Source organism: Pempheris klunzingeri, chromosome 3 (assembly GCF_042242105.1).
Source record: "Pempheris klunzingeri isolate RE-2024b chromosome 3, fPemKlu1.hap1, whole genome shotgun sequence".
In the NCBI taxonomy this organism is placed as follows: Eukaryota; Metazoa; Chordata; class Actinopteri; order Acropomatiformes; family Pempheridae; genus Pempheris; species Pempheris klunzingeri.
This window is the reverse complement of record NC_092014.1, coordinates 13,966,323-13,988,589: the sequence shown is the minus strand read 5'-3', so window position 1 is coordinate 13,988,589 and position 22,267 is coordinate 13,966,323. Positions and strand designations below refer to the sequence as shown.

The window sequence follows — 22,267 nt, the reverse complement described above, 5'->3', positions numbered from 1 at the left end:
TTAAAAACAGGTAGTTAAATCTATCTATCTATCTATGTATTTACATTGTACATAGACCTTTGCTTAAATTAAATGTTTTTAAATTAAAAGCTTTGTTGTTCTTGTCTCCCTTTTTGTCTGATTATGTATAAATACACGAGAGCATAAAAGCTGATTCTGATAATACATTATATTTTTCTCATAATATTTCTGTACCTCTTCCTCAGTAAAATTGCCAATTACTTTTATTTGTAACGGAGTAGTTTTTCATTTTTACATTTCTACTTAAATAAAACCACTCAGGCATTGTTGTCAGGCAAATGTTATCACTCAAACAGGGACCATGTGGCAGGACACAAGCTTTTATTTTGAAGTTTCTGCCCTGATTTCCGGTGCAAACCTCTGTGGCGCACTTGGCTCTCTTTACGTTTTCTCATGTGTACGTTCAGTCTGTGGTGTCTCCACCGCTTGGAGTGCTGTTAGATATCATAACCTTCAGTCGCTGTACTTCGGTTACTCTACCCGACACCACAGTAGCATGTCTTCAGCTGCGGGCCACCTTCTTGTAGCTGCCCGGCTAGTCAGTTAGCTCCCTGTAGCCGCTAATGAGAGCAGCCGGCGGCTACACGTCGACCACAGGATGCCTCGGAGAAAGAAAAGCGGCCAGAGCCCGGCCAGAGTGCCCGGCGGGCCGCCGGAGGTGGGAAGCCTCGGCCGCAACACGGGTTACCGACTGCCCCAGGGATTTGACGGCGCAATGGCGAACAACTTTCCATCCAGCAGCTCGCTGTCCAGCTCCGACAAGGAGAAAATCGTCAAAGGCATGCAGGAGATGTTCTCACACCTGGACCCTGAGGTTACTTACATCGTGCTGTCCGAGTGCGACTTTAAAGGTAGCACTGAACACAGGAACCTGCTGTGGGACCACTGGGAATGATATGTGGGCTAACTTTGCTAACTGATTAGCAGTGCACTGACAGGGTTGAAGCATTTTCCTACACCAGACTGCATTAAAGCGGAGGTCCCATGTGTATTGCTGACAGTAGACATATCTAAAACTGCACCTTGCATTTCTTGGCTCACCAACCCACTCAGCCTCATCCACCTGTTGTTCCTGGCAAGGTTATTATGGTGAACTGAAACTAAAGTAAAGATTGCTGTGAGACAACATCTTAGTTAATAAAAACTAGACATCACGTGCACCTAGAAAACTAACAAATAAAGTAAATGAGTTTAGTTTTTGGCAATTTAGTTACATTTGTCAACACAACAAGAATCAGGATGTGTTTGTTCATATGTTTATTGAGACTGTGATGACTAGATGACTACCATCAATCACCCTCACAAAATGTGGTGTTTGTACTGTAATACCAGTTCTGAACTTCATAAATCTTGATCCTGACAAATACCCCCCATACTATAATGAAAGAGTAGAATTAAAACTGAAACTCGAGAATCAAGCTAAAAGTCAAGCTAAACATTTTAAACAATAAAGATTAAATTGAATTCAAAGCAAAAAATAAAACAAAATAAAAATCTAGTGAAAAGAAATTTTAGAAGTTTACAATAACTCGACTGTCTATATGATCTACTTACAGAGTGCCGTTAAGTGTCTCCAAGTGATTCTCAAGTCAGTGCAAAAAAATCGAAATTGCAAGCAAGACTTAATAAAAGACATTAATGTGCGTACAAGGCATTTAACAGACACTTCTTTTAACTGTCATGTGAATTGCTGGCTGTTAAAAGAGTAAAAAGTTGCTCCTGAGTCTGAGGGGCACTTCAAAGTCCTGTCTGAACAGGAATTGTATTACAAAACTTTCACATAATTACAGAGAAAAAACTTTTTGGTGTTAGTTGTCTACATTGCATGAATCTCCACTGCCATGTTTACCGTATAAAGAGCAAAGATGACTGTGGAGCTGTTCTGAAAGAGAGTTGCAACTGAATGATTCCCATTACAGAAAATTAAACCAGCTTATAAAGCTCAATAGACTGAGAAGGTTTAGAAGTAGGACAGCCAGGTTCTGTAACAGGACTTATCCAAAGAGCCAGTTGTGTTATTGTTATTCTCACTGCTGTAAAGGTATGTATGAAATTGTTTTAATCAGTTACATTGTGCTATAAAAAGACTTGTTTTGTTCATTCTTTAAAAAAAAAAAAAAAAAGTATTCTAATGTACTTTACGTTTCAACTATTTTAATGTTTTCACTTGGTTCTTCAGATTTAAAGGTTACTTTTAGTAAAATCCACTGACTTGCTCTTGTCTTTGTCTTGGGTGTCTGTGTTTTCTCTGTTTGCGTTCCAGTTGAAAATGCAATGGACTCTCTCTTGGAGCTGTCTGTGGCTGCTGAAGTTGCAGCCCCTATACCCTCTCCTGTCTCTGGCCTAGAGCGCACTGCTGCAGTCCTGCTCAACCCACACCATTTTTCTGAAACTAGAGCAGAGCCAGACTCCTCCAGACCATCAGAGCCCTTCTCTCTTCCCTCCAACAACCTCCTCACAGAGGAGCTGGACCTGTTAATCGATCAGGAGTTAGAGACATTAACCACACAACAGGATGTTAGGGAAGAGCACCACAGCAGTGAGTATTTATCCACTTTGCCCGCACAATCGTTTCCACAGCGGGTCCTCCCTGAGCTGCTTCAGTCCAGCCTGCAGACTGGATCCAGAGGGCCCTCTACCCAGCAGCAAGCCCAAGTGGGTGGCCCGGTGGAGCATATTTCTGGAGCCTCCTCGCCGCTTGACCAGCTCAACACTTGGGAAGATGAGACCACTCAGGAGCAGCGGCTGATGGTGGATTTCACGCATCAGATGACGCGTGCAGACGAGCCGAAACCTCCTTTGGACCTGGCAGCTTCTGGACGTCCCTCGGCTTTCCAGGTGTATAAAAAGCAAGACTCGTCACACCCGTCAGACGCAGCTGGGGTTATGCCCTCTACAGGGATAGCCGGAGGAGCAAGATCTAAGGTGAACATGTTGAACCAGGAGCCACTAGGCTACAGGCCATCACACTGGAACCTGAAGGCGCCAGTGTTTTCTCCCCATCTCCATGGAAACGTGGCTCAAACGTTCATTACCCCTGTGGCTCAAACGCCCTCCAACTGGCCCAGCCAATCAAGGCATGCCTCTCCCTGGCTCAGTCAGGGCCCCATCAGCCAAGCACCTCTCAAACCTTCTGCTACTATTCCCAAGTCCTGGGCCCTGCCTGCTGCCCCACATCGTCCTGCCCAGTACAACAGGCTTCGCTTGGAAGGGAAGGTCCTTGTGCTGCTACGTGGTGCTCCAGGATCTGGCAAGACGACCGTGGCAAGGTAAGAATGTTGGGATGCTCTAAGTAGCCATTAAAATAGCTGCATCTAAATAACTATTCTCTATAGTAACATATGCTGTTCAGGAGGGTGGTTTTGCAGTTGCGTCACAGCTGCAGCCAGCAGAGTGGAGACTGTGCATGGAGACATTAATTAGAAAATACTCATTTGGCTTGCAAACGTATGTACATTTGGTTTTAAATCACAGAGACACCTTATAACAAGATTGTTCACTTTTGTTTTGTTGGCCTGTTAAGTTTGAGTTTGAATGATTTTGTGAGTGATTTTTAAAATGTTACTTTTGACACGTGGCGTTACATGGTCAGGTACATCTTATCACTGGAAGGGGCCTCAGGTCTTTAGAGCAGAGACTTCTGGCTATGCCAGGGTCAAGGCTGAAAACTGAAGGTGATAATGATTTGGCTGTTGGTAACTTGACTCTGAAACAGATTCCTGGGAAGTCTCAGGGAAGCTAAATGACTGCACCTCTTGTCTTCCTCCTCTAAAATACTTTGTACTCGGTAAATAAAGTTTCTTAATTTTCTTGTTTGTGTAAAAAGCATCCGGATAATAAAAAAGACACAGTCAAGGAAAAATGTTGCTGATATTTAGTAATGCTATAAATACTAGTTGACAGTCTGCTAATTCAGACGTGTTTGCAATTTGAAATGTCTGTGATGCAAGAAATGTTCTCATCTTAAGCATGTTCCGTTCGGGTGTTGTTAAATGAAAAAAGTGCTTGGTTATTTTATTTTACTCACCGACTTGCCAGCAGTTTATTTTAGCACATTAATCAGTGTTGATGTTGAAATTAATACACTTGTAACCCTTGTGTGTAAGTGCCGTGGCGCCTGTCAGATATTTCAGAAATCAGGGCAGTGGTGATCTGGTAGATTGTTAGCTACTTAACAAGATCACATTGTGTAGATATAAAATAAATCTGATGTGTCATTGATGAGGTGATTAACCACAAGTCTATTACACAAGTAGCATTGTAGCAAATAGAGCCACACATTTAGAAACACTTTATCTGCCAATGTGCCCAAGAGTCGTGGGCTTTTTTTTAAAAAAAAAAAAGCTGTTCTTAAGCTTTCTGCATGTGTGTGTTTACAGCGCCTTGGTCGAGCATAACCCAGGTGGCGTTAAACTGAGCACTGATGACTACTTCGTTCGACATGGATATTATCAGTTTGATCCCATTGCTCTGGGGGAGGCTCATGATTGGAACCATAAACGAGGTAAACAACACACGCATACGGCTTTGATAAGAAATGATGCAGTTGTAGCAAGTCAAATTCCTTCAAAGGCGTTTTATCTATGTAATTGATTGCCATTGTTTTCCTTTAAGTGCTGTTTTTTTTTTTTTTTTTTTTTTTTTACCACAGCTGCACCAAAATGACTTATTGTTTGCTTCTCTTGTGCCAACTTCATTCTACAGCCAAAGAGGCTTTTGAAAGGGGCGCTAACCCCATCATAATTGACAACACCAACATGCAGGCCTGGGAGATGAAACCCTACGTGGCTCAGGTCAGTCAGTACAGCATGGTAACAGCACACACATGGCTAACTCATTCTGCTGTGGCACTAATTGCTCTGGAGAAGAGGTTCATAAAACCCCTCTAAACACTGTAAATGGTTTAGGCTGTGCTCCGAGTGACTTGAGCACCTCTTGGTCCCCGGTCTGTCTTAGGCACTGAAACATGGATACAAGGTGCTGTTCCGAGAGCCGGACACTTGGTGGAAGAACAAACCCAAAGAACTGGAGAGGTGAGAGGGATAGAGGAATTTAGTGCAGCATTGGTTTTCAATGTAAAATGTCAACTAAATCTGTGAGTTTTTGCACAACATGCTGCTGGAGACAATGTTAAATATTCCACTTTTGTGTGTGTGTGTATGCAGACGTACCTCCCATAATGTGCCCTTGGAATCAATCCGACGCATGCTTAATAGATATGAGCGCTTCGTCACAGTCCCGTCCATCATGGGGTCACAGATGCCTGAGTTCAAACAACACGTCCATCTGGAGAACAGGAGCTCACAGTGAGTGCTGCTTTAACCTGTTTCTTTCACATCACATTTGGATATCGACGATCCAGGTGTGACTCACAAAACGAGTATAAGCATCTAATTTAAGATACACTGTCATTGTGGAATACTGCCAATTTTATCATTATTTGTATCTTTATTATATAATTTCACTACAATACCACCATGAATCTAGTTTCTACCAGTGACTTTACTTATAATTTGATACTGTAAATTTCCCCCTATGGGGGATCAATTAAAGAAGTCTAAGTCTATACAATTGCAGATGTGTAGAAAGTAATGAACTTTGTCCAAGTGCCTGTACACACAGAAAGAGCGGAGAACAAATTTCTCAGAGTTTTGGACAAAATGTCTAACCCTACCATTAGTTATTTTACTTGTAACGTTCATATCTCTGTCTTCATATATCTGTTTTCTCCAGGTCGGTGTCTTCTGAAACACCTTGTCCTGACCTTGTAGGGCAGCCTGGATTGATTGAGGGATGTAAGAAATCCCGCCCTCAGCTGTTTTCCTCCCTCCCTGACATGTCATCTATTGGTCATTCTAGTGAGGTGGAAATGCTGGAAGATGGCACGCACAAATCCACAGAGTCCCTCAATTTCCAACCTACGGGAAGACTTACGGAAAACCCTGACATGTCAGACGGGGACAATGACATCGATTTGGGGGAATTAGATTCTGAGTTGGATGCCCAGTTAGACCTTAATCGTATAATAGGAGATCAAAGAATCCCAGACTGTATTGTCGAATCAGTAATGAATGAAGATCAGCGTGGGGAAGAAAGGCCTGTGGCTTTCTCTGAGTCCATTGGGCAAAGAGTGAGGAGAGAAAGGCCAAGTAGGAGTTCTGGGTTTGGCAGGTTGGAGCCTGCAGATCTGGTGAAAGATACTAACCAATTAGACAGCAAGGCCAAGGAGAAAGATGAGAAGAAGGAAGAGAAAGCAGAAGGGGCTGAGATAGTGAGGGATGAGGGAGAGAGGGGAATGCCTCAAATGTTGGATTTTGAAGGTGATTGGCCTTCTGAAGGTTCCCTCAAACAGCGGCAGGTGAGAAGACGAGAAAGGCATAAAAAAGGAAATGAGAAGGAAGATGAAGGTGTGTCCCAAGAAGCTAACAAAAATAAAACTCAAGTGCAGTTAGGGCCCAACGTAACACAGTTTCAGAAGCTACTTGACCTTATTCAGACGGGCGAAACTGCCATACACACCGGCTCTTCCCGTTCCTCCTCCATTTCCCCAAGCTCTGGAGAGGAATTGGAGAGAGAGGAAAAGGCAGGTGGCAGGTCTGAGGAATCCCACAGCAGCAGACCAAACAGTGAGGAGAGAGAACAAAACATAAACAGGGTTAACGGCAGCAGAAGTGAATTACCTGACTGCGTGTTAGACTGGAAGGCAGCCGACTCCTGTAAGGTCAGGGAATCGAGAATTGATCATTGGGAGAGACTCAAAACTAGAAATGAAGCGAGTAGCACCACAGGAGAGAATGATGTGGCGATTGGCGGAGAAACAGGGTCTGTGGATTTAAAGTCGACCAGCCCAACAAATCCTCTGTCAGATCTTACTGCTGATTCACCAGTCCTCTCCAAAACTGTGGAGGTAAATGTTTGCCATAATGGAGAGGGAAGCCATGATACTGGCGGTGAGGTTGGTACAGAGCCTGGTCCTGGTCACACCGATGTGGAAACGAGTAACTCCACAAAGAATGGTAGAGAGACTAGAGTTGAGGCAGATGACAGTCATATTGGTGAGGTATCTCTGAGTCCTGTGTGTGAGGGCTCTGTGGAAGCAGAAAGCAGTGTTCTCAGTGGAGGCAGCCAGGAGAGAAAGCAGCGTCAGGGTCGTAGATCGGGGAAACAGTGCAAACTGGCCCTCACCTTTACTCAAAACTGCCCCGCTTCTTCACTGAACTCTCTTGAATGTCCCAATACCATTGGCCAAAATATAAACAGTAGTCAGAATATCATAAGCACAGATAATGAAACAAGCTTTAATCCTAGCTGTAACACTAGGCTTAGCCTTAAACCAAACCTTGATCTGTCCAAAACTGAGGCACTCCTGCAGCCTCCTTCCCCTCTTCATCTGGTAGACACAGGCTGCACCACCCAGACAGAACCTCAAGACTTCGCCCTTCTTTGGCGTCTCAATCATCAAGACATGCCTGATGATGATGCCGCCGTCACAGCATGCAGCCACCCATGTGACATCACAGTCCTGTCTGGAGACTCTTCTCGTTTTGTGCCGGAGCTGTCCTCTGCAGTTCACCTGTCCGGCCACAGAGAGGTGCCCTACCACGCTGTGCATGAGAAAGGCACACAGGTGGAGGAGAAAGAGCTCGGGGCAATTCATAACCGGCTTGAGAGCCTGCGGATTCTCAGCCGCCATTTTAAACTGGTCAGTTTTGATACATTAGAAGATCTCTATGACAAATGCCATCAGGACCTAGAATGGACCACCAACCTGCTGCTGGACTCTGGAGAGAGGTTCTTCAGAGATGATGATGATGGTGAGAAAGAGGAGGATGGCACGGGGGATGAAGATGACCATAACGCATCCAGTGAGTGTGGAGCTTTAGGCAAATCTGAAGAGACCCCGTTATGTCCTAATGTGTTAAATGAGCATCAACCTGAAGATTGGCCATCTGGGCTTGAGGAGGGAACTCAGCAGCCAACTTTTGGGATTGTTAGCGAGTCAGATGTGAGCTCCAATAATGCAGATGTGCTCAGTTTTGGAGCTGTTCCAGTTAGAAACAAAGATCAACGTGATTCAACCTCACACTTGGAAAAATATCCTCAAACAGAACTGGGTCTTCCTCAAGCTGGAAACGAAGGAGCAAAATGCGATGACACCGAGCACACAGTGACATCAGTTGACCTTGAGGGCGGCGCTTGGGGTGGAAGCTTTGATGATGAAGTAATAATTGAGGAGGAGATCGCTAGCATGGATGAGGTCCACCGGCTTCTGCAGGCTGAGCTAGAGGAAATAGAGAGAGAGGAAAGACAGAGGGAGGAAGAGAAGACTCAAAGAAGGCTCAAGAAGGAGAGAAGGAACCATCACATGGACATTCAGAGCGTGGAGCTGAAGCTACCCACTGAGCTGGCACTACAGTTAGCTGAACTGTTTGGTCCTGTCGGAGTAGATCCAGGTAACTAACACACGGGCATCACAGTGAAAAATACCACTGAGTTTAATGACGATGAGGGTATTAAGGCTTCAGTATCTGTATCAGTATCAGTAACAGTATTCTGTTTGAAACACATTGAGGCATTCGGTTTTCATTCATGAATTGCTGAAGCAATAACTAAGAGACCAGTTTTTATACTTCCCTGGTACTCAGACCTGACACCCTCTCTGGTCAATAATATTCAGGCACTTGCTCCACTGATGACTTTGCGGTGCAGATGGACCTGAACCTGGCTAAACTGCTCCACCAGAAGTGGAAGGAAACCATTCAGGTGAGCGGCTATAATTGATATTTGCATGACAACAAATCTCAAATGTCTCAAATGACAATGTGTAAAGGTTTGCTCGTACTGTTGAACCTACAGATTATTGCTCCTAAATTTGCAGCTCCACTCAGCTTTACAGAGCTTTATACCAAGTTTCGGCCCTTTGTTTAGCTGTTTGGCATGAAACATCACTGTTTTGATTCATTCTCACTGCTGTCACTGTGTTGTCGCAGTAGGTAGCTCTTTTCAGAGGAAAAGCTCAAATAACCCACAATTGCCTGCTCAGGACTATACAGCAGACAGACACTGTTGGTGACAAGGTGGTGAACGTATTGGCGCGTCTAGAGCTACGTAGCCAGATATGTCCCTCAGGAGTGGGTAGAGATCAGAAACTGAGGTAAAAGAGGCTGTGTGTAGGACTTAAAATCACCAGGAGGACAGAAACACGACTTAAAATGAACTATAATGAATTATAATGTTGCTCTGTAGCTGCTGAATCTACCCTGATACTCTGATTCACTGTGTGCCCGTTTGAGTCTGTCTCCATTCATTCATTTGACTATGAATGCTGTTTTACAGGAAAAGCAGAGACAGGCAACTCTTTCATTTCACTTACTTCAGGAAAGTAAGTTCACACACACACACACACGCGCATACGCACACACACACACACACACACACACACACACACCATGGAATATCACAGAATGATGACAGCAGCACACATTTGCTCTGCATAACCTCAGTACTGTGTTACATACACACATACAACACACACACAGAAACCTGCAACTGTTTTCTCAGTTCACTTCTTCAGCCTGTATCTGTTTTGTCCATATGCTAGTGTTGTGGTTTTATCCTGAATTCAAAAGCCTTTAGTAAGTAAGTATCCATTTAGATCACTGCTGGGAACATTTTTTTTTACATAATTAAATAATTTTGTTTCTTAACCATTGAATGTCGACCTTTAATGTGTAGGTTCGGTACATTGGGGTGAGTCGCAGGTGGCCAAACCTGGACCACAGGACTGGACTCAGCCAGCACGCCTCCTGATTAGTGCAGATGATTACCTGTCACTGGACAGCCAACCAGAGGGCAGTGGTCAGATGCCATTCATGGATCACTGGAATGTGTCCCGCCCACATGTTTCTCTTAGAGATATTATAAAGGAGGAGCAGGCTTTGCAGGAGAATGTGGAAAAGGTAGCAAACATGCCAACTGTAGCTGCAGGCCTCTGTGTTTTATATCAAACAAACCTGTTGAATAATGTTATCCCGCTGGTTTGTTCTCTGTTCTTCACATTCTAACCCCAACCTGCCTCTTTTCAGACCAGACAAAGTCGTGCAGACCTCGACCGGCGTGATGGAGCCGTCCTGTTGAAAGAGAAGCAACTGTACACTCTCTTCCCCACCATTGACAGACATTTCCTCCAGGACATCTTCAGAGACCACAAGTGAGAAAACAACCTTGAGACCCTCATTACCATCATATATCACCACTTGTTTGTACGACAAGAACACTTCATTATTATACAATTAGTAAAGGCTGATAAAGCAAACATGATGTGTTGAAGCACTGTTCTATACTCTTTTCTAGATTGTTTATGTTTTCATTTTTGCATAGTTATAACCTGAAGCAGACAGAGCTTTTTCTTCGCTCTCTACTGGGTGAGGAGCCTGTAAAGACGGTGGTCGCCCCAGAGGCACCTCGGTCTGACCACCACAGAGCAGCCAGCAAGGAGAGAGACAAGGTATACGCACACATGCTCACACACACGCACACACAATAATAATACACAATAATGCATTATATTTATGAAGAGTTCATCTACATTACATCACAACTGTGTCACTGTAGAGGAAAGGATATGAGCTGATGGATTAATCAGCTGTCTGTATCACTCTTTCCCTTAATTTGTCAGAGGCAGAAGCCCCCTGAGTCCATCGTTCCCAACTATCAGGACATGGAGGACCCAGAGTATGAGGACTTCAGGGCCGAGGCCAGTCTACACAGGAGTCGGCAGCTCGAGAGTTTTGCCAAGGCTGCTGAGGCCTTCAAGCAAGGACGCAAAGAAGTGGCTTCATTTTATGCTCAGCAGGTGAGGACCTGAATGCTTCACTGTAATATTTTCACCCATGAAGGAGTTTGTATGTATTTTTGAAATGTTTTCCTGCTTTATTTAATAACTTTATTGCTTAACTGGGGTGGGGGGAAATATACTAAGCTGGAGGTAATGCTCCTGATTTTATCGTTCAGCTTACTCTTATTAGTGCAGGTCTTCTTTTATTGATAAATTCTCAGCTTACAGTGAATTCATTCACATCCCCTCTTTCATAGGGACACCTGCATGGCAAGCAGATGCATGAGGCCAATCACCGTGCAGCAGTTCAAATTTTTGAGAGGGTCAACTCATCGCTGCTGCCCAATAACGTCCTGGATCTCCATGGGCTGCATGTAGATGAGGCCCTGGAGCATCTGGCCAAGGTCTTACAGGATAAAACCACAGGTAGCAAACCATATACTGTACTGCAAACACTCGTAGTCAGAGAGAAAGCTTTGGCTTCTTATTGTTAGACTGAAAATATATATTCAAGGTCAGCGTTTGAGACTGTCAGGTCCAGGTATCCTCACAAAGTGTGTATCACAGGTGAACACATATAATGTATACACTGTATATTCCAGTCTATAGTTATGAACAACATTAATTAAATTGCATGTATATAATATGTTTTTTTTGTTGTTGTTTTTTGTTAATGTTTTGTAATCATTCTATACATTTGTCATTTATTAGTTGAAAGTAGAGTTGATTCCAAGTGAGGGGAATGAGAAGGGAAATAACATCTTTCACTGTCAGCACCTTAACCCCGAGACCATTGGGCACCAAAATCAAACCAAAGCCAATTGTTCCTTCAGACTTTTCTTCCTTTTATTTGGATTATTGCAGAATTCTTATTAAAACCCAATATAGTATTGAAGCCTTTCAATACTACATTTCCTTTGCCACAGTTTGGGTGTACAATGTTAATGAGACAGATTATTGACGTGAAAAAATATAGAAATGAGCATGAAGCACTGTTACTGTACCAAATGTAAAACAAATATACTTAAACATACATAAAATATACATTAAATATATATATATATTGATGTCAGCATCCATCACTCTTATAGAGCATTGAATAATCCATTGTCTTTAAACATATTGTAATTTTCTGTAACAGACTTCTGAAACATGTCACCAGCTCAAAAGTGTGTTGTCATAGAAACTGGTAAAAGGCATGAAGGATCAAACACAATGTGAAGTTTGCTTTTACAACTGCTAAAGAGGGCGTCGGGTCTCTAGCAGCCCAAACAGAACATTAGGGTTAAACTGGCTGAGCGTATGAGTAAGGGTCCGGCCATGACTCTCAAACAGTTTAGATCTGCAGTTGATTTAGAGACTATAGCAGGTAAAGGGTTGGTTCTGTGGGTGCTGGGTGGGTGTTTAAAACACTTTTCTACACTCAGCAGAATGTGTGACTGCAGAAGTTTGTGTTCCTGCCCCTCTCGAAGTTTGTGCACATTGCTCCTGTTAACTGTTTTGTGTGTGTGTGTGTGTGTGTGTCTGTGTCTGTGTCTGTGTGTGTGTCTGTGTCTGTGTGTCTGTGTTTCTTTGGCCTCTTTCCATGTAGACTGTGAGCAGGGTCTCTGTCGACCTCAGCTCTCTGTCATCACAGGAAGAGGGAACCACAGCCAGGGGGGCGTGGCCCGCATCCGCCCCGCCGTTAAAGACTACCTCACCAACAAACAGTACAGGTATACACACTCACTCACACACACGCAAAACACACACACGTACGCCATGCTCATCATCACCCAGCTTTTCTCCAATCTCTTTATCTCTCAGGTTCACTGAGCCAAAGCCAGGTCTCATGTTGGTCTCTCTGAAGTGAGAAGAACCAGACGGTTCAGTCTGTGGAGGACAGCACTCTCTCTACTTCTACAACGACTCGTACACATTTATTACAGGGGATACAATATGGTACACTCGGCCACCAAGTTCAGTTTGTCTGTCAGTTTTGGTCTTCGTTTTTTCTACGCATCCCTTTCTCTTTTTCTACTTCAGTCATATAGATGCCAGTTATTTAATCAATCTTGGTTAAATGGAGGTTACTTTTTTTGTGTATCTGTATTGGGGTGAAACACAAACAAGGTATTTTTATGCATCTGTAAAGCTAGAATGTATGTACATTTTATATTTAAAAAGGTTTTATAGTGGTATATTTTGCTTTATATTTACCCTTTCAAAGAATATGAAAACCCCAGGGTTTTAAAGGCTCCATGTTCAGTAAGGTGTCATTTAACTAACCTGAAGTCATGTTTGAGACATAATGTAATGAAACTTTAATTGAATTGTGATTGCATGCTGTCTGCTTGGAGGGTGTCCTCTAGGATTTTAAGTGATATGCCATCCTTTTTTTTTGAATTGAATTGAATTGGAATTTTGTTTTTTTTTTTATTATTTGACATTAACTCTACATTTAAAGCATGCAGTCTGACCAGAAATTGACCTCTGAGAAGTTATCACAAAACCAAACGCTTAGAAGGAAGAGAGTCTTCTCTCTTGGTTGTTCTGTTACAGTGTGTCTTGCTCACCAGGAGGTGAGCCTGAAACTCTGCGGATGATCTAAAGGCCATTAAATGGGTCGAACAACGTCATTAAATAGCTTGAAAACCCTTCACTGTGAGTTCTGCAGCAATCAGTCTCCGTTGTCTTAGCAGCTGCCAAGCTTTGCTGATTATATATTGATATTCAAACTCAGGTAAAGATTCATCAATGTTAGGTTGTCTTCTCTTACGGGGCCAGCTGATTCTTTCCAACCTGTTCCTGGCAGCTTTTTAACCCATTGTGCCAAATTTTGTAGGAGGTGTATTCCTCAGTATTACTCAGGTTGCTACAGTAGTTTTGTAGGTTTCAAAATCGCTTATTTTTCTTCTACGTGATGTTTTTCTCAAAGGTGCAATGACAATTTAGTGAAATTTTATCGATGTACATAATGTTGTGAATGAATTATGAAGAGAAATTTGTATTTTTTTATTCATTTGGTCAAATGGTTTTACGGAGAATGTTGTATTGTGGAATAAAATCCTATATGTTTACAGTTTTAACACTTTCCATCAATATTTCTCTCCCAGATTTACTCATTTAATATTAGTCTATGTATAAAGGAGGTAAGTATAATTGATGCTGTTTACAGTTATGCTTTCTGTAAGTCTTTTTTTTTTATTATTATTATTCACAACATATGGTAATATTTCAAAATCTGAAATCACATCCACATGATTTAATTGGAATTTAGTAGCTTTGGTAGCCCATTGTGGGAAAGAGTGATTTAGAGAAGACTATATGGGATCCTTGTACTTGGGATGTAGTTGAAGGTAAAACCACAAATTAGAACATTTCAAAATGGAGTGTATGTTGTTATCATGACATATTTACTCATTTTCATGGAAGCAGATCATTACTGAAAAGCAAATCAAAATGCAAAGAAATTTACTTACCTTGTCAAAACCAGTTGCCTTCATTACCCACAATGCCATTTGACCTCTGACAGGGCTACAGTGGTCTGGTAAACTAATTTATTTCTAAATCCACATCTCCAGATGTTCTCTATTTTCAATCTTGTAGTCTTTAAACCCAACCGATACTGACCTGAATTACATCACTTGAGGCAAAATGTCTGATTTTGTGCCAAAAAATGATTTAATACAACTTTAACATATGCAATAGTTCTCCCCTACGGCTGTAAAGACTTTATTGTGCAGTTCCTCTTCAATAATTCACAATACAGTAATAGTTATATAATTGTCTGCTGGTTTGTGTCTCTCTCGGTCGACCACAATGGATACAAAGGCAGCCTGAGATCCTCTAAAATCTTTTATTTGGGCCACTTTTGCTACAGAAAATGGTACAAATCCACCAGAGAGAGAAAAAAAGCACCCATATTTTGCAGCACAGCTGCTGTGGGGGAGGCGAGCAGTAAACTCATTCACTCCTCCTCACCCCAACTAGCGGATGTATTTTACTTTTCTTTTGTCTTCCTCACCTCCCTCCTCCACTCAACCGACCCCAGCGTTGGCAGACTAGTGCCAAGATATTTTGTCTCTGTGCCTGATTCCTCTCTAGTTTATATAGATTTTTGCAGTGAGGCTTTATTGTGTCCAGTTCAGCAGGGTAATATAATTTATAACAAATTTCTGCTGGAGTTTAGAGGCTTTGTGTGCTTTTTGTCTTCAAGTCTTCAAAGGCGGCAGCGAGCATCCGCCTGTTAAAGATTGACAAGCCTGACAAGAAAGGTAATTTTCTTTGTCTTTGTCCTTGTTTTAGTTTGTCTTCATACAACATATTCTATTCTATTCTATTCTATTCTAGTTGTAAACTTAATAAGGTTTCTTAATGTGGGGAAAAACCTAAATTTGTTTTGACATTAAAACTTTAAAATGAACAAGGAGATCTTCAGGGTGTATTCTTATTCTCACATTAGGACAAAAAGATAACCATGAATGTGTGAGATAACATTTTATTGTAAACTTTACGAAAAACGTGGTTACATGAAGTAAGAACTGCTTCCAGTTGCATTTGAGTGTTAGATCCTTGTCGCCTTGCTTTATTTCTTTATTTCTTTATTTATTCATTTATTCATTCTTGCTCTGACCGTAAAAAACTAAGACCTCCCCTTGTGAGATATTTTTGACAGTTGCATAGTGGAGAAAACAATGATTAAAGTGTCCCGTCTACGTGATGGAGATGGAGGTCTTTCCATTTAGATGACTGTGTGTAAGTGAGTGTGTCATGGCAGGTGGTTTTGAGGTGGTGACTTGTTACTTCTGGTACTTTACCGTAATTTTCAAACTCTTAATTAAATGCAGCAAAGAAGTCGTGAGAAGAAACCACAAGCAGATAAAAAAATCAACCATTAAGATCTTCACAGCGTCAAACAGTGACGCAGAGAGACCTCCACATCCATCACCAGATGTTTGTTTATGGTGCAAACAGCAGAATGACGACTGGCTATGAGGCAGAAAGTACTTCAAGACATACAGGTCACATGTGAGATGATACAGCAAGCATGGATATGTTGGTAATTGACCCCAGTTAAAGTCCTCGGGATCAAGCTTTGAATTCTGGGTCACGCCCAAACACACAAATCTTTACTTCCGTATTTGATCAGCACCTTGTGATACATTTAATGCTTCATACTTTAACCCTTATTTCTGTAAATAGAAATTATCACATAAACGAAAGTCGATGTCATCTACCTCATGCAGTACTCCCACAGTTGAATTAATTGTTTAAGCAGATATTTCTTATTTGTCTTGCAAAACATATCGTATTTACAGCCATGCTGCTCATCGTCCATGTTGTATGAGAAGAATCTGTCAGCTGTGTGGAGAAACTAGTATAATAAAGGTTTTAGTGAGGTGAAACCTAAAGCTACAATTTTTCAGTGTCTTGTCGTGTCTTAGTAAGACCCCAGGGTGCTTACAGTTAGCGCATGTTCGTAACGTATCCTCTCTTCTCTCTTCCTCAGTAGGTTTCCCCTCCTCGACTGTGTGAGGTTAGACCTGTTTGGACAGAATGACGGCCCTCCTGATCATCAGAGAGAAGGACCAGAACCTGACCACGCTGCAGAGTCCCAGCAGAAGTGAGATGAGCCGAGGGGGCCTAAAGAATTTGGTCTTTATGTGAAGAGTGTGTAAAGCTCACAGCTGGAGAACCGCTGACTGTACATACCTACTACTGTAATACCTATATGAGTGATGTTTAAGGACTTTGAACAGAGAGACATTTGAGGCCGCTTAATGACCGCTGAAATCTCCATAAATGGAGTTAGCACAAGTCAGGGCTACAGATCACCTGCTATGAAAACTACCACCTGTACACGGAAGTACAGCACACACAGAGCAATCGCCGCCTTTGACTTCCTCGGGAAGCCTGTGCTTCTCCAGATCGACAAGTTCCTGAAAAACTATCCTTAAGACTTTTTCCACAGAAGCAGAAACATCCGCTGAGTGTCAGAGGCAGCCATGAACGGCATCACAGAGATGTCGGTGAAGTGTGTCCTGGTGGGGGACAGTGCCGTGGGGAAGACGGCCCTGCTGGTCCGCTTCACCTCAGAGACCTTCCCTGACACCTACAAGCCCACAGTGTTTGAGAACACAGGCGTGGAGGTGTACATGGACAGGGTTCAGATCAGCCTTGGGCTGTGGGACACGGCGGGCAACGACAGCTTCAAACAGATCCGACCCAGATCCTACCAGCAGGCCGACGTGGTCCTCCTCTGCTACTCTGTGGCCAACCCCAACTCTCTGGCCAACATCCAGTATAAGTGGATCGCTGAGGTTCGAGAGAACTTGCCCAAGGTGCCAGTGTTGGTTGTGGCCACCCAGACGGATCTGCGGGAAGTGGGGGCGTATCGGAGCAGCTGCATCTCAGCAGCGGAGGGGAGACGTGTCGCTCAGGAAGTCCACGCTAAAGGCTATCTGGAGTGCTCCTCTTTAAGCAACCGCGGTGTGCAGCAGGTGTTTGAGTATGCAGTGCGGACGGCCGTAAACCAGGCCAGAAAGCAGGCCAGGCGACGGATGTTCAGCATGAACCAGTGTAAGGTCTTTTGACCTTTGACCTTGACTTGGTGGGCACCTGAGCCTTCATGGGATGACTTTTTTCAATAATGTGTGCTCTTCAAACTTAGTGAGGGCCTGTAGAGGTACAAGAAGAGTTGTGTACTTGTATACATAGGATTATTTTCACTAACAGGCACCCCCACACTCTAACAATATTTAAAAATCAGAATACATTGATTTAGTCAAGACTCCACACAGGTGGACGTTCTACTTTTGTGTGATCCAGGGTAAGACCTAAAGAAAAGGGTTCTTCTAATCTGTCTTTTTAAGTGCACCGCAGTACATCACATGGAGGTGTTTCAAGTGGAGCATGGAGAGATTTTTGGTTTCCATTAAGATGTTTTGCTTTGAAAGCCTCACTTAAATTAAAGCTTTTAATGCTTTAATGTTGATGCAGCATGTTGTGTCTCAACTCGGAAATTATCTTAACATCTCAGTTTGTGGTTAGATTAGCAAATTAACTTTTGAACCGCAGTGTAAACTAAATAAGTGCCTTAAATACCACAAATAAAATGACACAACCAAGTAATTTTTACAGTTAGATTGAATTTTTGACAAAAGTATCATCCGCACTTTTGTCAAAATCGAACAAGGAAAAGTCTGTTGTTATGCTCCCAAATCTTCTCTTAATATGAAATCAGTAAATAACGGCGAGTTCTTGTTGACGACTCAAACTGTTTAGAATAAGAAATGTGTGTGTTAGTGCATATAGAGCCTAAAGTGTCTTTGCTGTTTTTGATGAGTGGGCTCAACATGTAGTATATAGTCTAGTATATATTAGTAGTTATTTCTGTAGGATATAACATTTTATCAGATGTGACCTTGAAGTAAACTGTCAATAGGTCAAAGAGCAGACAGACATGTCTACATGCTATTTGTTTCTCAAGCTTATTGGTGTATTTTATATATATAAATATATATCATTTGCGTTTATTTAAAAAAATCTTTAACAAAACATCTTTAAAATTATATGCCACATATTGTTGATTTTTTAAATTTGTATTTTGTTATTTAACTGTATACCACCTTTTAGAAAATATAAGAAAAATATATGACCTGCTATCTGTATAACTTGCAAACTGTCCCTGTTGTTTAATTATTACTGTAATTAAAACTAAGCGTTTGACACATTGACACAGTGTTTTATTTCTATCAGCACAGTTTTATGTGTACAGAGCGAATGACTGACTGAATATGAGAGGGACGTAGCTAGTCTAAAACTGGGAAAATCACCTAATGAGCTGCAAGCGTTTGAAATATGTCGTTTTTCGTAACAATGGCCGTCTTATCTCCTCTTGCAATCCCTTTTTTTAAAAATCTTTTTGAAGGAGTTTATGTTGGATTTCAATATAAATATGCATTCATTATAAAGCACCTTAGTTGACCAACACTTTATCTTCACTCAAAAAACTCTATAACAATAATGTAAGCTGCTTTGTGGACATCTGGTCTACTTTCTATGTATGATCTTATATCATTACAGCCACTCAAGCCAATTTTATCTATTTTATACATACTGTATGGAGTATTACAGCAACATTTGCTAAACCTATGTGTGAAATCTGTATTCAGATACACACTGTATTAGAAGTTAATATATAAATTATATAATTACAGATATTTAAAGACATATGATTCCGATTGTGATTGTTCTGGAGGCGTATAGCCAGCAAGACAAGATTATTGACAAGACTATCACAGGTAACTTCTTAAATGATAATTAGTTCAAAACGATTTTTGTTAACAAAGACGTCAAACAAGGCTTTCACACACGTGTGCTATGTGTCTGTCGTACAGTATTCCTGAATGCATGATTGAAAACATGAAAACAAGGTAAGAGTTGCATAGTTAAAAAACAGAATTATCTCAGTGAAAAAGGGACGAAGAATGAGAGAGACAGTTTTAGTCTAGTCATAAGGTGATGTAGACTAGACCAAAGATATGATTCCATGTTAAGTCAAGTCAAACATGCCTCAGAGGGTTTCAGGATCTGTACATGTATATGACACCCTCTGAGCATAATACACACCAGTACAGAGTTATATACTGTACTAACAGTTTATACAGTATGTCTGTAAATGTGACATACGTGTGTTTTAAGGGTTTGAATATGCATGTGAGGGGATGAAGGATGTTTAAGACAACTAGTCTGTGTTTTTTTCTGAAGCTGAATGGTAATGAAAGTGTAAAAAAAGATGACAAGGAATCGCAAACAACCAGGAAAATGCTGAGAAAAGCTGCCCCCCCCCACCCCCCTCACATTTTCTCCCGCTCTCTCTCTACATCTCTCTATCTCATGTGGTGTTCATAGCTGCCGAGGATGAGAGATACAATACAGGCTTTTTTAAAGGATACGCTGAAAAACACCTAACCACATCCCAGCACACACACACACACACACACACACACACACACACACACACACACACATACATATGCATGTTATATAGTCTAACTTGTGCAAACACACACACACCGACCATAAGTTACTCAGTTCTCACCCTCGTTCACTCATTCAGTCTCTTATGACCACACACAGACATGTGCTTACATGCACAACCTTCATCCATTCACACTCGTGGAGGACGTCATGGAGACACCGCACACACAGGAGCCTCACATCAGCTGGAGCACTTTATGAAAGTCTCTCTAGCTTAACTTGACAAAAATCCCCAAACAGTCAGCATATGTCGGTGCATACTGATGACTTATTGGAAGTAATAACTGTAATAATAGTATTTATTATCATAATAAAGCTCAGATCATAATTGTCTTTCACAAGTTGTTTCATTAGGACACTGAGGACTGTACCATGTGACGCAGATGGCAAGACATCAGACACTCAAGTATGAAGAAAATTATTCAGAAAACGGCTCTCTTCTTGAGTTTATTACATATCGTCTGGTAATATAGTCCCATGATCAAACTTCAGTATTCATTTAAACAGTTTCTGTGAGTCTGTTGGTAATTTTTGAATCACAAGTGACACAGAGAAACACTGTCAGAGTCTAACCTGCCTACTCTCTCATCCTGCTCTTTCCCACAGCTACCACAATGCCTTATGCCTCTCTCTGTGTCTCACACACACACAGAAGAGCCACTTCAGAGTCAGCGATTAGTGGTTGAGCTTACTTACTTCTCAAGAGCCTGTGATGTGTTATCCAAGGAGCTGATGAACAGGCCGTTTTCACAGCAGACATTTTGACATGTCTTACCCCAGGAGCACAGGCGTTGTGGTATTGTACATACTGGCTCATTGGTGTGACTTAATAGTACAGCTAAATGGAACAGGGCCTTGGTTAATGGTACTAGCCACACGTGCTTTATCTGCTATAACTAGTGAATCAGCTGATTGTTGTCAGCCAGTTCTCTGTCATGCTCAGTAAATCCTATTCCAGTCACAGTGGTGCAAAGTACTGTGTATTTAAGGTACTTGTTCTTCACTTGAATTCCATTATATGATACTTATACTCCAGTATGTTTCAGGGGGAAATGTTATACTTTTTACTTTACAGATTCGCAGTAATTATAGAAAATCTAACGTACCAATATATTATGATATTTTCATGATAATAGTTTTGTACTTTTACTTAGGATCTGAGGTTATTTTACTACGGTATTTTGAGCGCAGGACTTACTTGTAACAGAGTATTTCTGCATTGTAGAATTTACTTTTACTTTTACAGTGCTACAGTGAGACGACAAAATCGGGGCCCTGAAACTGATGTAGCTAAATGGAATTCAGCCATCGTTAATTTGATGGTTTGATGCTGATTTGATACTGTGATATGTCAAAGTGTCTTCCGTAAAAAAAAGGCAATGAAGGACCATGTCACCCAGAATGTAGCTCTGTGGTAAAGAGCAATATGTCCCTTCAGACTCAGAGAATTACTCAGAGAATACTTGTTAGTCGCTTCAGTTCATTGTTGGTTTAATTTTTTTGAGGGATGTTGGAGAAAAATACATACAAGTATCACCAGACTTTCACACACTGCTAAAGGTTACTTAAGTCCTGTAAACCTAAAATGACTTGTCCTACGGCGGGCGAGCATTGTTCACTTAACATTACTGATAGCTGTATGAAGCTGGTGAAGTCTGTGTGCATAAGTATATATTGTTATATAAAGTCCCTTTCTTTCCCTTAATGCCTCACCCTCTGAAGCTCCCTCATTCTCTTTCCTTTTCTGCCCCAGTATCTCTCCCCAGTTAACTGCAACAACATCAACACATACACACACACACACACACACACACACACACACACCTCTGATAAACGGCACTATTATTTTTTACCAAGCTCAATGTGCCACCTCTTTTTGTACAGTGCATACATTATGTTATACTTTTCAGTGCTCAGCATACAAACACACATTTAGCCTGTTTCCTTATGTCTGCCTTTCTCTCTCTCTCGCTCTCTCTCTCTCTCTCTCTCTCTGTCTCTCTCTCTCTCACACACACACACAGAAACACACACACAGGAAACACCTGTTCTGTGCGAGCTCAGTACCACAGAAACTAAGTGTCACATTAACACATAATTTCACTCTGAGTGGTGCTCTGCAAAAGGACAATGTCAGACTGATGCAGTAGTTTACATTTTAGTATAAACTACAAGGACCCTGTTGGCTTCTTTTGAGGTGAAGCACTGAGATTCAGATTAAATTATGAATAGATGAGGATAAGAGACGGATCCTGTGCTTTTTCAGATTTTTGGTGCAGCTGCCTTGTATAATAAAAACACAACATTTGACCTTGGTGGTTCTCATATTAAAGATATATACTGAATATCATGAATATAGTGATTGCTTCCAAATGCAGCTCTAAA

General features: G+C 41.7%; 3 protein-coding genes across 4 annotated transcripts in view; all 3 read left to right on the top strand.

Annotated features, from left to right (window-relative positions):
- The first annotated feature begins 424 nt into the window (after positions 1–424).
- On the top strand, positions 425–13,916 carry n4bp2 (NEDD4 binding protein 2). Its single transcript, XM_070827603.1, is given in 17 exon segments — positions 425–615; positions 618–872; positions 2,285–3,290; positions 4,401–4,525; positions 4,726–4,814; positions 4,978–5,054; positions 5,187–5,327; positions 5,755–8,474; positions 8,699–8,784; positions 9,358–9,403; positions 9,757–9,980; positions 10,107–10,231; positions 10,402–10,528; positions 10,700–10,876; positions 11,116–11,284; positions 12,450–12,573; positions 12,665–13,916. Coding segments are annotated over 17 exon segments (5,568 nt in total). The 5' UTR covers positions 425–584; the 3' UTR covers positions 12,711–13,916.
- A 1,040-nt stretch (positions 13,917–14,956) lies between these two features.
- Positions 14,957–18,550, top strand: rhoh (ras homolog family member H). 2 transcript variants are annotated; one of them, XM_070827842.1, is made up of 2 exons: positions 14,957–15,114; positions 16,353–18,550. In XM_070827842.1, the coding sequence occupies exon 2, from the start codon at positions 16,846–16,848 to the stop codon at positions 17,431–17,433; it is 588 nt and encodes a 195-aa protein (XP_070683943.1). In that variant the 5' UTR covers positions 14,957–15,114; positions 16,353–16,845; the 3' UTR covers positions 17,434–18,550. The 2 variants fall into 2 exon arrangements, with proteins under 2 accessions (XP_070683943.1, XP_070683942.1); XM_070827841.1 differs by having other exon boundaries at positions 16,350–18,550.
- A 1,946-nt stretch (positions 18,551–20,496) lies between these two features.
- Positions 20,497–22,267, top strand: part of LOC139199313 (intelectin-like) — a 31,200-nt gene continuing 29,429 nt past the window's right edge. Inside the window, exon 1 of the mRNA XM_070828361.1 lies at positions 20,497–20,549. Within this exon, the coding sequence (XP_070684462.1) occupies positions 20,497–20,549 (53 nt within the window). The remainder of the gene's footprint in view (positions 20,550–22,267) is intronic.